General features: G+C 43.6%; 1 protein-coding gene across 3 annotated transcripts in view; it reads right to left on the bottom strand.

The window, feature by feature from the left end:
- aebp2 (AE binding protein 2) overlaps nt 1-5052 on the bottom strand; it is an 83240-nt gene extending 78188 nt beyond the window's left edge. For all 3 annotated transcript variants that reach the window (XR_007957817.1, XM_052033803.1, XM_052033804.1), the window contains exon 1: nt 4401-5052. Coding sequence is in view for 2 of the 3 variants with exons in the window: in XM_052033803.1 (XP_051889763.1) it covers nt 4401-5011 (611 nt within the window). In the remaining variant the exon portion in view is untranslated. The remainder of the gene's footprint in view (nt 1-4400) is intronic.
- Between the last annotated feature and the right edge of the window lie 10469 nt (nt 5053-15521).

Genomic DNA, 15521 nt, shown 5'->3' with positions numbered 1-15521 from the left:
GCCTCGGTGTTCAAAGTAAACCACACATTCTTTTATTTTGGGGAACTCTTCAAATAAAGTGTGTCAATTCTGTAATTAAATTCTTAAAGCTATGTATAGAAACTGCATAACAGCTTTCTGCCAGGAATACTCTGCAAGCCTAGATTTCAAACTGCATCAACAAGGGCACAGGAATTCCAACCAAGTTACCTTGGGTGCCATGAACATGTTCTTTTGAGTTAAAAATGGTTGTAAATTAATGACAGCTAACACACAAGATAGGATGAAGGTTGCTCAAAGACAATATCTGCCGACAAATTTTTATAAACAGTATCTGTTTTTACAGCATTTAGTCACATCTTGGCTTCATTCAAAATTTTATTCTCAAACCAAATTCTCCAACTATCCTTTCTTCCTATTCCAATAATTGATATTCTGCAGTTTTTATACAAGTCAAACATGCAAACTTGATCTTTCAATTACATCTTTTACTTTCAAAGTTAAATCTGTGCAATTTATGCAAATAGGGTATTGAATATACAGGGACATGATTAAATATTTGAATATACAGCTTATGCTTCCATTTATAGTAATTTCAGAACCAATAGGTTGTTTCCCCATTCTTTAAATCCAAGAGATCAAATCATTGAACTTGAACCCAAGCAAATGTATTCAGATGGTTTCTCACATGACAGGAAGAAGCTCACTCCCCTCCACCCACCCCTTAGATGGTTAAAAGGTGAAGTTTATGATGATTTTTCCACATATCCAAATCATAACCATTTCCAAAGGAAACAAAACACCTTCTGGAACCAGATTATCATACTGATGGAGGAAACATACTTGGCACATTCGGGAGATATAAAGGACAGTCTAAAACATGATAGGTTAACAATAGTTGCACGTGGAGAAAATCTTTGTATACTTACATGACTGACAATAGCAACTGAACAATGCATATCAATGCATCATATTAAACACTGAACTGTTCTTACAGTCAATACCAAAGGAAGGTGCTAGATAATAGAGACAAGAGGTTGGGGACTGTCCCCACTTCAAACACATTAAAAGTTGCTCGACTTATATATTCTTTAGAGCATGAAAAAAGTAGCAGCACTGGTACAAAAAGCTATTCAAAATACAAGAGCACTATTCTGCATTGCACAAATCAACTCCTAAAATGCTATTTTCAGATCAGTTACTCAAGTCCTAAATAGTCAACATTTTGATTAATACATCAGTGTATTTAAAATATGAAGGACATTAGCCACAATAAATTAATAGATTGTTCAGTAAAAGTTTCATTCAAAATGGTTAATGTTGGCACTGCTATTTTGAAATGTGTACATTTGTCAAATCGATGTCTCCAAATTAATTTCACAGAAAGAGACCTGGAAACTTCAAGGTATTTGCAACAGATGACTTATTAAAAAAGCAAGGTAACATGAATAGTTATGGAAGTTTGTTTGAAATTGTTTCCCTAACTATGTCCGTCAGAGGATAGCTTGAAATCAAAATCGTTTGCCTCCACCTTTTTATTCATAAGACCATTCTTCTTGTTAACTGTTTGAGTGCAATTTGTTGACAAGCCTGAACTTTCATTAAAACAAAAAAGCAGACTTTAGTTGATGCTATCACATGGTTTATCACTTGCTTTTTTGTAGACTTCCCCCAAATCTGAAACCACTGGACAATCAGACCTTCCTGTTTTCTAGTGCTTCCTTGTGGTTCTCCAGACTAACTCAGGACTTGTATCTTGCTGACAAAAATCAACATAATGCTCAAGACGATTGCTCCATCTGAAACACTATCCAAGATGGCATTGCAAAGTTCAGTGTTCAGATGTACGTTTATTATTCCTTGGAATGAGATTTGATGTTTAAACTTAGTAATCTAGTCCCAAAAATATTTTATTTAGAAAAACGTCCACGTAAATATTTAAAACAACTGTGCTGAATGAATGGACAATGCAGACAACAAAAAAGGACTGAAAGACGCACGACGACCTATCAAGATACGCCCACGTAAATTTGTATCCTCACTTCAACTTTAGACAAGTTCTGGATAAAATGTTAATGAATGGTGGTGGGGATGGAGAGAAAGAACATCACAACTAAATTCATAAGAACTTTGTTAAATTATAATTCATGTTTTACACTATTTAACTCTTAAAATGTGGTTTACCTTCCATACGCCCAAGTCACAAGTGCAACAGCAATTTCCACAACATTCTTGGACATTAGAAAAAATCTTTCCCTAAACAGCCCAATCAGCCATAAGATCCAGTTCACATTTCTCAAAGTCAGTATGATCAAATTTAAGATGCAATAACTGAATTGATGGACCACCCCCTCAACAAAAATAAGCTCATTTTACTTGTACTGCATTTCTATTTGGGATGAAAACTGGTACAGAAAGAACCTTTTGAACACAGGTAACAGTCGCACTCAAAATATCCAGCTGGAAAGAGTGCATAAGATAACAAACAGGATTTTGTAAAGGCTGTAAAAATTTTGCACTGACAACCAAGTCAATGGGTGGCAACTTCATTAGACTAGTGTCAAAAATTATCCCAAATAATTATTCTTCCCCCCCTCACAATTGTACACATAGTATAAAAATATTCAACTTGATGAATGAGATAGAAACCATTTCCAAATAAATTAGATGTCAATTGTGATCAATCTCAATTTTTTTTTGCTGTCAACAGTCTTTAAATTTCAAACTTCCACAACTATTTGTGTCATGAGATCAGCAAAATGTAGAAAGCCATATTGGAGTTTTAAAACAATTTGATTGAACTTCAAAATGAAATAATCAATATCTTCTTTGCAATAATCACTGATGATCAAGCTCCAAATTACAGGTCACAAGATGCCAAAAACTATACCTCATTTGTTGAGAATTAACATGTATACGTATAGGCCTATTTATTAGCTATTTTTATTACTTGCATAAACTGCACCTTGTTCCCAAAGCAACAATGTGCTGGAAAACTCAACAGGTCATGTAACATTTGTGGGAGGAAAGAAAATGTCGACGTTTCAAATTGAAACCCTGCATCAGGACAGGGGTCTGCTCCCCACCTCCACCTTGTTCCCAAAGTTGGTGATAACAGTTAAATCACTCCCGTGTCAAATCCCCAGAACAATGGTTAGTTTGGGATTCTATTTCTCTCATTCTCCAAGGAATTTAAGTTGAACTTAGTTACATCCCATAACATTTCACATTCTGCACGTTATTTTTATAACATATTTACTTACGTAGAAAATCAAAATAAATATTAGGCTGACAGTTAAAATTATTAACTGCAAGCTGGGGGAGGAACCTTAACTTGGATAAGAGTGAAATCCCTCCTCCTCAAACCAGCAGATTTTATGCTTTTGTTCAGGGTCTCATCTGAAAGACAGCAGTTCTGATAATACAGCACTCCCTCAATACTGATGTCAAATTAGATTACATGCTTAAGTACGGCACTGGCATTTAGGCCACTACCTTGAGCCAGATGCAAGTTCTATCATCTATGCCAAACTGACACACAATTGATCTCGTGTTCAAAATGCAAAACAGAATAACTCCAAACTGAAAAATGATAACTCAATACACTAAATGCTATCTTAGCATCCCAGTCTGGGGACCAATGATACCTCAAACAACACTTGTTTTGCAACATTTTGATCTTCACGTGCATGTAGAGGATAATTCTCAAACGCTGGAGACCTAAATCACACCCACATGCTTATTTACAACAAACAGATCGAGGGTCCGATTATCTATATGAATACATCACCGCCCCTTTTTCTGTTAACTGTTTGCTGTAAGTCACCGGTATCATCAATACTTTAGATGTTACGGTTACTTAAACTTGGGAATTTCCATTCAACATCGCGAAACCACCATCTCGTAAGATATGAAAATTACGTCTCAAAACTCCAATGATATACACGAATCACTAACGTACAGCAGGGCTTCCAAAGTCAGACTTCCTAATCTATTTACAAAACCTATAAGTATCCACTCAGACAAAACGACGACAGGAGGTAAAACTTTTCACCCGAAATACGAAAAGGGAAAACACAAGGAGCATTCAGAGCAGAGTTGGCTCTTGAAAGACGGGGAGGGGAAAAGAGTTGGCGTGGAGCCGAGGAATAATACAGAGCGGGAGGGGGGGGGGGTGGTGGAAGAGGCTGCTGCATCTTCTCCGGGAGTTGGTGAATGAGTTTGGGACAAACTATTCAACTTGGTCTCATCACACTGAAGCTTAACAGCGAGGCGAAGGCTGGACCGGGGGGGGGGGGGGGGGAGGGGGGGGAGGTGGAAGCGGCTGATTTTACACCAACGGACATCCTCTCCCCGTACATACGCCCCAACACCCCCAGACCATCCCACAGAGGCCGAGTCCGAGCCCCGGCTCTCCTCACCTGTCCTCCGAGTCCATGCGGCTGAGCGGCTCCCCGTCCGACGAGTTCTCCAAACTCTGCCTCCTGTTGCCCGAGGCCGGTGCCGCCGTCTCGTCCCGGCCGCGCTGCTGCTGTTGCTGGTGGTGCTGCTGGTGGCCGCCGCCACCCCTGGCCCCGGTCCGGGACGCCGCGTTGGCCGCCGGCTGGTGCTGGGGGCCGCGGGCCGGGCCCGGGGGAGCGGGTTGCCCACCGCCCGAGTGGGAGCGGGCCCTGCCGGGCTCACTCTCCTCCTCCTCGTCCTCGTCGTCCTCTTCCTCCTCCTCCTCGTCGTCCTCGTCCTCTTCCTCCTCGTCTTCCTCCTCCTCTTCCTCGTCGTCGTCGTCGTCGTCCTCCTCCTCCTCCTCGTCCTCCCGCCGCCGCCGCTGCCGCCGCCGCTGCTGCTGCTTCGAGGCCTGGCAACGGCCGCCGCTCTTCGCCTCCGAGCGGCAGCTCTTGCCACCCGACGCCGCGCCGTTCAGCAGGGCGGCTGCCGCGGCCGCTGGCTCGCTCGGGGCGCCCGGGGTGAGGTGAGTATCGGCCAGCGGAAGGGCCGCGGGGCCGCAGGCGGCTGACGGAGCGGCGGCTGCGGCCATTTCTCGGCGCGGCTTTCAGCGGCCTGGAAGAGGGGCGGGGGGGTCACGTGCAGCGCCCGCGCCTGCGCCGCAGCGCGCGACGGGGTCCCGGCCGCCCAACGGCGACCGCGCGCCGCCCTTTCGAAACCGGCGGGCGGGGAGCGCGAGGCAGCCGCCTCGAGCCCCAACGACCATGTCGGTCAAGGCTCCACCAAGCCCGTCAGCGGGGCAACAGGTAGGACAGACTGAGTGAGCTTCACCAATCGGCATCGGTGCAACTTTTAACCAAATGTTTATTCAGTTTTATTTTTTAACCAAAACAAACTTCATTCATAATGATAGACAAACTACATACAATAATAAAACAGTGCAAACCTTTACATTCGTGTACAGATCAATCATGAATGTTACTTCTTATTAAAAAAACAGCACCGATGCCACTCGTGATACCCCAATCCCATATTTACAATCTTTAAGGGGCTTCCTCGCCTGACCCTCCCCCCCCCCACCACCCCTCCTCCCTCCCCAGTAGCAGAAGAACCCTGAACTGTAGCCCTTCCCCACCCAGCCCTTGAGTCGGCTGCGCCCAGCCTCAGTGCGTCCCTCAGCGCGTACTCCTGCGGCCTGGAACGTGCCAGTCGGCAGCGTTCCCCGACGGACATCTCGCAGTGCTGGGGGAGACCAGCAAGTTTCGGGCAGACCAAAGGGCGTCTTTCAGCGAGTTGATGACCTTCCAGCGAGTTGATGACCTTCCAGCATTTTGTTGGATTTGCCACAGCACCAGTTGTAGCTCTCCCCCCCCCCCCCCCCCCCCCCCCCATTACAACTACTCACTTTCCCTTTGGACCTCCCAATAACTCCTCACCTTGAGGGTGCTTGCTTAGCCCGCTGCTCTACTAAGATAAGATACCTTTATTAGTCACATGTAAATAGGAACTTCTAAATAAAAAGAACTGCAGATGCTGGGAATCAAAAATAAAAACAGAAAATCTACCTGCTGGAGATAATCAGCAGGTCAGGCTGCATCTTTGGGAAGAGGAACAGAGTTAACATTTCAGGTCAAAAACCCTTCCTCAGAACTCAGAAGATAAGATTTCTTTATTAGTCACACGTACATCAAAACACACAGTGAAATGCATCTTTTTGTGTAGAGCGTTCTGGGGTCAGCTGCAAATGTCGCCACGCTTCCGGCGCCAACATAGCATGCCCACGACTTCCTAACCCATACGTCTTTGGAATGTGGGAGGAAACCGGAGCACCCGCAGGAGACCCACGCAGACACAGGGAGAACGTACAAACTCCTTACAGACAGCGTCAGGAATTGACCCTGGGTCGCTGGCACTGTAATAGCGTTACGATAAACAACACTACCATGCCTGCACCCATGACCACGTGGCTAAGCCCAGCTTGAGCGCCATCTGCGAGTTCGCCGATTGCACCGCCATTGTCGGTGGAAGGGCAGGTGGCGGTGGGGAGACGTACAGGAGTGAGGTGGAGCGGCTGGTTGAGCAGTGTCAACAGCAACAGCTGCGCACTCAACGTCAGCGAGGGACCGAGGAACTGATTGTGGACTTCAGGAAGGGGAAATCGGGAGTACACACACCAGTCCTCGTTAAGGGGTCAGTGGTGGAAAGGGTGAGCAGCTTCAAGTTCCTGGTCGTCAACATCTTGGAGGATCTGTCCTAGGTCCAATACATTGATGCAATCACGAAGAAGGTGTCTCTACTTCGTTAGGAGTTTGAGGAGATTTGGTATGTCAGCAAAGACTTACAAATTTCTACAGATGTACGGTGGAGAGCATTCTGATTGGTTGCATCACAGCCTGGTATGGAGGCTCCAATGCCTAGGATCATAAGAGGCGGTAGAGGGTTGTAGACTCAGCCAGCTCCATCATGGGCACAACCCTCCCCACCATCGAGGGCATCTTCAAGAGGCGGTGCCATCCATTGCTGAGGACCCTCAGCATCTGGGATAAGCCCTCTTCTTGTTCCTACCATTGGGGAGAAGGTACAGGAGCCTGAAGATCCACACTCAACAATTCAGAAACAGCTTCTTCACCTGTCCTATCAGATTTCTGAATAGTCCATGAACACTACCTCGTTATTCTTATTTTTTTGCACTATTTATTTTCATAATATATACTTTTATGTCTTTGTACAGTACTGCCACTGCAAAATAACAAATTTCACATTATGTAAGTCAGTGATAATAAATCTGATTCTGATTCAACCCAGAATGAAACTCAATGCAGATGGTTGCATTTCCTTGCAGTGGATTTTGAGGGGATTTGTCTTCAAATTAATGAGGATTTGGTACTGATTTGATACTGAGGGACTTTCTGCTTTATTTTTGTTCTGCCCTTTAAAATTTAATCAGTATCTGATTACTGATGCAAAGGTGGGGAAGTTTCAAGGAAATTTTGCTGAATTATGAAAGTATCGATCAGATAATAAAATCTGTATTGTTTTATATATGTATATGAGCAATGAAATAGAGCCAGCTTCAGCTAAGATCATCATTAATCATCAAACTAACTGACAGAGATTAGCTTGTTGCATCCCAAAGTATTGGTCACACCTTTGTTTTTAGTACATAGGACAGGCCGATCAGCTCAGCTTTGAAATGTGATATGCCTCAAAGATCCTCCCCATGAGGCGTCTAGACTTGTACTGAGTGGTTGCAAATAAATAGATGACCCCAGGCAGGAAAGCAAAATTTTGTGGACGTTGAAATTTTGAAATAAAACAAGAGTAATTCCATTCACGTGGTCTGAGGAAATGTTAGGTAACTTAGAGCTTGTTCCAGCACATACTTTGAAGATACCAGGATTATACAGAGTTCTATTGTGTTCATCACATTCACAACAACTTTTGCAGCTGCATTAAACACTGAGCATTGATCAAAAGGACAGATGGTGGGGAGGAGCAATGATTAGAAACAGGAAACAGAAAAAGTTCTTAGCTTTTGAAGGCAGGAAGGGATGTGATACAGTTGAGTTGTCAAATGAGGCAATCTCCAGCATTACAGCAGGAATGAAAAGTATTTTTGATAACTTGGGATGTCCCTCATGCTTCATGATCAATGAAGTATTTTTGAAACACATTCACTGTTGGTCAGTATTCAATGACAGGCCAAAGAGAAAAGCTGTTGTTAGGGATCAATGGAGTGGGGTGGAGATTGTGATGGAAGGGTCAGGAATGGATCAATGGGTCGTGGAAGGAGACATGAGGGTAACAGGGAAAGGCGACTGGACGTGACTGGGGCAGGGACATCCAAGGTAAGAACAGGGATCAATGTGGGTTCAGGATACTAGTACAAGAGTGGAACATTAGATGAGGGATCAGGGAATGAGTGGACAGGGCATTAGAGGGAGGACAGGGTATCGGAGAAGAGAGAAGATGGTATTGGAGTGAAGCAAGGATTGTCTGTGGGATGAGAGATGGGATAGGCTACTGAGGGAAGAGAGGATGAGGTATCAAAGGAGAAAGAGGGTGATACAGGAGGGGAGCGAGGGAGGAGACTATCAGAGTGGAGAGACAGGATAGAAAGAGGTTAGTTTATTGGAAGGCAGAGTAGACATGCCATTATATTGGGGGGAGAGAGAAAGATTATGAAGTATTATAGGGGTGAGAAGGTACAGGGTGTTGGAGGGGAGAGAAGATATGGTATCAACAGAGTGAGAGGAAGCAGGGTATTGGAGGAGAGAGTGAGTGGGCAGTATCAGCGAGGGGATAGGATGGTGAAAATGATAAAAAAAAAAGTGGGCAGGGTCCTGGAGTGGAGAGAAAAGACGAGATTTGAGCAGAGGGAAGACATGGACTATAAGAGGGGAGAAAGAAGATCAATGTGAGGGGTACAAAACAAAGGAAAATGGAACCAATGCAACTGGCAGACTCAAACCTCACACAGCTTCCACCATGCATACAAATTCTGCACTTCGTCAACGTACAGCACCCTCTGACAGTTGCTCGAATGAGTCTGAACAATGTTACTGTATTACACACAACACAATCTGAATGTGCTTCAATTGTGTGATATCACACCTTTAGTAATTATTTGCATAATTTATATGTATCTGTGGTTAAAATATAGGCTGTTAAAGATTTCCCTTTAAGATGTTGCAAATTCTACATTTTCAATCCTGGCAAATTAATGTGCCAACACTCCATGTCTTCATAGATTTAGTTTTGAAAACTTAGTCACTCTGTCCTAACAACTTTATACAGGAACAAGAACAGGCCATGGGTTCCTCAAATCTGCTCCACTAATCTGATCATGGTCTCAGCTCCACTTTTTTGCCTGTTCCCCACAACCCCTGAATCACTCCTCCGTAGACAAACAAACATCTGGCCAGCCCTGACTACATCAGGTGATTCAGCCTCGTTGCCCCTCTGGAATGGGGAGTTCATGACCCTCTGAGAAATTCTTCCTCATCTCCATCTTAAATGGGTGATGCCTTATTTTGAATCTGTGTTGGTGCAGTTCGAAATTCTACAATGAGGAGTAACAGTCTCACAGAACCTTAGAAGTAATATGTAGCATCCAGGGCACTCCTTCAAGCAGAGCAAGGACTGTTTACGGTCACCTGAGATCCCCAGAATGTTCCTGGAGGGGAATGGGCAGTGGTAACGCCGTGAATGCCAAGGGGTAATGACTGAACTTCCTCTTGTTGGCTGTCATCATTATCAGCCACTTACCATTCAAAGTCCATTTATGGGCAAGGTCTAGCCACAAGCCGGTACAAACTGTTTCCTGATGCTGGCTGACTCACTGAGTTCCTCCAGAATCTTGAGTGTTGCTCCAGATTCTAGCATCTGCAGTCTCTTGTGTGTCTCTCAACTGCTGCTTTGTCTGAGCTCTTCTTCTGAGCTCTTCTTTGTTTGAGCGCTTACTTTGTGGAGTGAGCGAGCTGAACCACCAAGCAATTATGGTTGTGGGTAACAAAACCAGAGAGGATCTTTCTCCTCATTTTTTCATCCTCCTTCTCCAGCAGTGTGAAGGGGCTGTACTGCATTGTGGCCAGATTGTGAAGGATACAGCAGGTGGCAACCAAGTGAGAGATCCTGTCTTGTGAGTACTAATAAACCCATGCCACAAAATCTCTGCTTGAAGATCCTGAAGGTTATTTTCACAATGTGGACCTTGGGCTCTGGTTGTAATTGTACTCCCAGCATTTCCAGGAATCTGCACTACGCTGAGGAGTATTAGACACAGGAAACAGGACTTGTCCCCCAACAATTACACCTGGCATGTGGTGGTTACACTGCAAAGTGTCAGACTGAATAAACCATGCAAGGTTCCTGGGTGTGTAGCGTTGACCATGTGTAGCTTTTAATGGTGGTCACACACGAGTGTGGTTGACATCTAGAATGTGCTGCCAGAGGTGGTGGTGGAATCGAATACAATTGTGACCATTTAAGACAGACACTTGAATAGGCAAAACATAGAAGGATATGGTCCTAATACAGGCAAAAGGGATGAGGGTAGAAGGACAAAAAGGTCAGCATCAACATGGTGGGCTGAAAGCCCTGTTTCTGCACTGTACGACTCTATGGTCTTTAAGTGCTGGTCTGTACTCAGAAGCAGAAGGAGATGAATTCCCTTCTCCCAAAGGAGAGAGCCTCAGTCTTGCTGATAATGCAATGAGCTGTAAACTGTGAAGATAGCATCAATCAGCTGTGTCACTGAACATGATCCATAGTTCAGGGTAACTGTGACTTTCATGTTGACAGGCAGAGCAGTACGTGTGGGTCAAGGGCTGGAACTCCACCTGCAGCAGGTGGGAAATCTTTGCTTTAACTTGTAAATAAAAAAAAATGAAAAGAAGTGCAGATACTGGGAATCAAAAATAAAAACAGAAAATCTACCTGCTGGAGATAATCAGCAGGTCAGGCTGCATCTGTGGGAAGAGGAACAGAATTAACATTTCAGGTCAAAAACCCTTCTTCAGAACTCTGAAGATAAGATATCTTTATTAGTCACATGTACATTGAAACACAGTGAAATGCATCTTTTCTGTAGTGTTCTGGGGGCAGCCCGCAAGTGTCGCCATGCTTCCGGCGCCAACATAGCATGCCCACAACTTCCTAACCCGTACGTCTTTGGAATGTGGGAGGAAACCAGAGCACCCAGAAGAAACCCACACAGACACGGGAAGAACATACAAACTCCTTACAGACAGTGGCCGGAATTGAACCCGGGTCGCTGGCGCTGTAAAGTGTTACGCTAACCGCTACACTACTGTGCCTGCCTACAAAACTTGTTAAGCAGCAGGGATGGTGGGAGAGGGAGATGTCTCTGAAAGGATAAAACCAGGGTGACCATGGGATAAGCTGTAAGCAAGGATATCTGGCCAATGAGTGGATCTTAGCTTTAACTTGTTTTGTAAACTCTGACCTCTGGATACATTGCTTTCTCGATGAAACCCTTCCATCATATTGTCCACTTCTTCTCCTGTTGTATTGGAGGCTCAGTGGAACCAATACCAGTGCGGCCTTATTTAACCAAACATTTTACTGCCCACATCTTGGCACTGAGAGTAAATCTCAGCAACCCTTGGATATTATAGCCCTGTGGAGTAAACTGAGCTCTCACCCACGTATATCCTCAAAGAACTTTGCAAGTAATTGATGATTTCTTTTAATGGTGCAGCTGTGGGACTTCTTCCTGCCGTTCAGATCTAATTTCCTGTGAGAGTCCACATTTTATATTAGGTGCACACACGTGGGCAATTATGGCAGAGAATACATTGAGAGCTACAGAGGGTTGATATTAGTCTTGCATACTCTGCATGTGTAATGTGCACAGAACTGCCTCATTTCAAGCAGTGTAAAGCACAATGTAATAGAGTCATACAGCAGAGAAACATCAGTCTGTCAACTTGCAGCTGACCATCTAATAACCATCTATACTAATCCCCTTTACAGGCACTCAGTCCATGATTTATTATTGTAGATTCAGGTGCTCATTGATATACTTCTTAAATGTGAGAGTACCTGTCTCCACCGCCCCCTCAGACAGTACGTTCCAGGATCCAACCAACCTCTGGGTGAAAAGATTTCTTGTGCAGATCCTCTCTAAACCTCTTGCCCTTTACCTTAGACCTGTGCCCTCTAGTTTTGGACACATCTGCTACGGGAACTCTGCTATTACAATCTACCCTATCGATGCCCCTCATAATTTTGGATAGCTCTGTTTGCCCTCACCCCCCCCCCCCCCCGGCCTCCTACACTGCAAAGAAAATAAACCCAGCCTATCCAGTCTCTCCTCATAACCGAAATACTCCATCTCAGGCAACATCTGGGAGAATCTCCTCTGCACCCTCTCCAATGCAATCATGTCCTTACTGTAGTGTGACAGCCAGAATTGTGCACAATACTCTAGTGTGACTTAAACAATGTTTTATAAAACTATACCATAACCACCCTGCTCAAATATTCTATGCACAGATTAATAAAGGCAAGTATCTTAAATACCTCTCTCACCACCTTGTCTACCTGTGCTGCCACCATAATATTATAATCACTATTCATAATCCCACCTACATGGGGACATTGGTGATAATAGATGTACTGCTGTGTTGTCAGATTTCTGGGCCTGAGGAGGAAGTAAGTGATTTTAATAACATTGTTATTTAAGTAGATGATCTGGTTGCTTACTGTCCTGTTGTTTGGGGAACTTCCAATGTGCAAATTAGCCACTGTGTTTATTACATTACAGTCACTACATTTAACATACTCACTTGGTGCAAATTGCTTTGGGAAGTTTAGCCATCATCAATGGTGTTACATAAACACAAGTTATTTATTTTCTTTTATAGATATACATATACAACATGTCTATATGCGGATATATATGCAATTAGAGTTCATTGGAGCATTTCTGTTCAGTTTTTGGTCAGATGGTAGATTAGGTCACCAGCACCCTCTACTATCTATTTTTATTGTAGGTTCTCATCCATAGTGATATGGTTTCTCCTCAATTTGGGTTGAAGGACTTCTCGACATGCTGCAGGATAGCATCTTCCATTTTGACTAACTTTTATTCAATTATGACTTTGCTGCCATACCTATGATCACTCAGCTAAGCTCAAAATGAAGTTAAATATTCCACTATTTTTCTAATTTATGGGAAATATGCTCTTTGCAAGCTTTGTTTTTCACTTTGGGACCACTAATGTTGAGCTAGACATCTGAAGAATTATTGTTATTGATTTTCCACGAGCTTGCTAGTTGGAATGCCACTTCAGTAGTTCAAAACAAGCTACTAGCTTTACAACCCTGTCCTCATTCATAAAAAAGCCCATTGCTCATTGCTCAGTGCTCCATCTATTGGCATTGCTAAGCAACATGAACTGAGGCTGGAATCCAAACTCAGGAAAACTAAGACCTCAAACACTATTACCCTGTGAAACCTCGAACAAAAGCTTAGTCCCAGCACTGCTGCAACAATGCCAACATTCCTTTCTTTTTAGGTACATAATTTGACGTAACATAAAAACAGAAAAGGAAACCCAAACCTCTGCAAAAGTCGTAAGAGGTACCCACTGTAAAATTAATACTTCCTTCATAATTAAAGAAAATTGAGGAGGATCAGTGGGGAGACCATTTAAGTAGCCCCTAACCCATGGATTCAAAGCCTGCAGTTTATTGAATCAACACTGCATTAATATCAATTTCAAATACCATATTTTCCAAAATGGCAACATACCTCATGATGGGAGGAGAAAAAACTTTTACCTACCATCCTCTGAGTTTAGCCTTGCCCATTGAAAAGCAGTTAAAAAAAGTTTATCACTGGTCAGTAACAAAGATGTCCAAATAAAAAGCAATCAATTTTCAAATTGGTAAATTCATCAAGCTGTAACATTTTCTCTAGAAATCAATTTCAAAATGAATATATTTGTCATCACTGAGCATAATTTATATTTGCAATGGGACTCTTAAACCTAATCATAAATTTATTGGATTAGACCAGAGGAACCAACCTTTGTGCGGAGGGCCATTTTCAGGTTAGAACAGAATACTGTGAGTCACCTCTATTCACATGACATACAAGCATACACAGGCTGCTGGGGATACACAGTGATGTCAAAAGACATACAATGCTTGTTTAACATCAATTGTGCAAAACTGCAAAGATATGAAGCCTGCGAAAGGCACAGGACTTCAGTGGAGTTTGTCCGAACCAGCTGTTTAAATCTTTCCACGTATTAAAGAGGCTGATCTGACAAGCTATTGGTAGAGGTGATCTTTAACTTTTATCCCTTAGAGATTTTCCCACCCAGCCTTAATCCCCATACTGGTGATGTCCTTGGGTATCCTTCCCTGCACCCATAAGACCACAAATAATCTTTCTGAAGTAAACATCCTCAAAAATGCTATCAAAAGGTACTTTACGTAACCTATTCACCAATGCCGAGTTTGTGTTTCGTCATCTCCATACTTCATCTCAGTCTTGGTCTAAACATGGACCAAAGAGTTGAATTCTGAAGGTGAGGTGAGATTAACTGCCCTTGGCGTCAAGATAACATTTAACCTATTCTGGCATCAAGGAACCCTGGTAAAATTGAGGTCAATGGGCATCAAAGGAAAACATTCCAGAGGTTGGAGTCTTAACTTGCACAAAGAAAATGGTTGTGGTTGTTGGAGTCAATTATCCAAACCCCAGGACATCACTGTAGGAGTTCCTCAGTTGAGTGTCCTGGGCCCAAGCATTTTCAACATGTTGAAGTGGGGATGTTTGCTGATGATTGCATAATGTTCAATTCCATTCACAACTGCTCAGCAAATAAAGATGTTGATGCCTGCAAAGGTAAGACCTAGACAACATGCAGGCATAGGTGATAAGTGGCAAGTAAAATTTGTACCACAGAAGTGTCAGGCAGTCATGATCTCCAACAAGGGAGAGAGAGTCTAACCACGTACCCTTGACACTTAATGGCATTACCATCACAGCGTCGCCTAACATCGCCATATCATTGTCAATATTGGAGGTGGGGGGGGGGGGGGTTAAGGGGGTGACTATTTACCAGCTGCACCAGCCACATAAACATCATGGCTCCTGAAGTGAATAATTCATCTCCCAAAACCCCAAGGCCTTTCCACTATCTGCAAGGCACAAGTCTCAATGTGTGTAGTGCCAACAACTTCTAAGTTCAACGTCATCCAAGACGAAGCAGGCCACGTTACTAGCACTCCATCATCCACCCAGAACATTGATTCTCCGCACCACTGGTGTACAGTTGCGGCAGTGCATACCACCTACAAAATACACTGCAGTTGCTCACATTCGCTACTCGGACAGCACCTCCCAAACCTGGGACCCCAACCACCGAGGAGGACAAGAGCAGTAGATGGATGTGAGCATCACCACAAGCAGGCTTCCCTCCAAGTCACTCACCATCCTGACTTGGAAATATATCATAAGTTCTTCATCGTTATTGGGTCAAAATCCTGGAACTCCCTATAACCACCTTCTCAAAGGCAATTAGGAATGGGCAAGTGATACCCATATCCTGAGAACGAATGAA

The sequence above is a fragment of the Pristis pectinata genome, chromosome 19, assembly GCF_009764475.1.
Source record: "Pristis pectinata isolate sPriPec2 chromosome 19, sPriPec2.1.pri, whole genome shotgun sequence".
NCBI classification, from domain to species: Eukaryota; Metazoa; Chordata; class Chondrichthyes; order Rhinopristiformes; family Pristidae; genus Pristis; species Pristis pectinata.
This window is presented reverse-complemented; position numbering and strand designations above follow the sequence as displayed.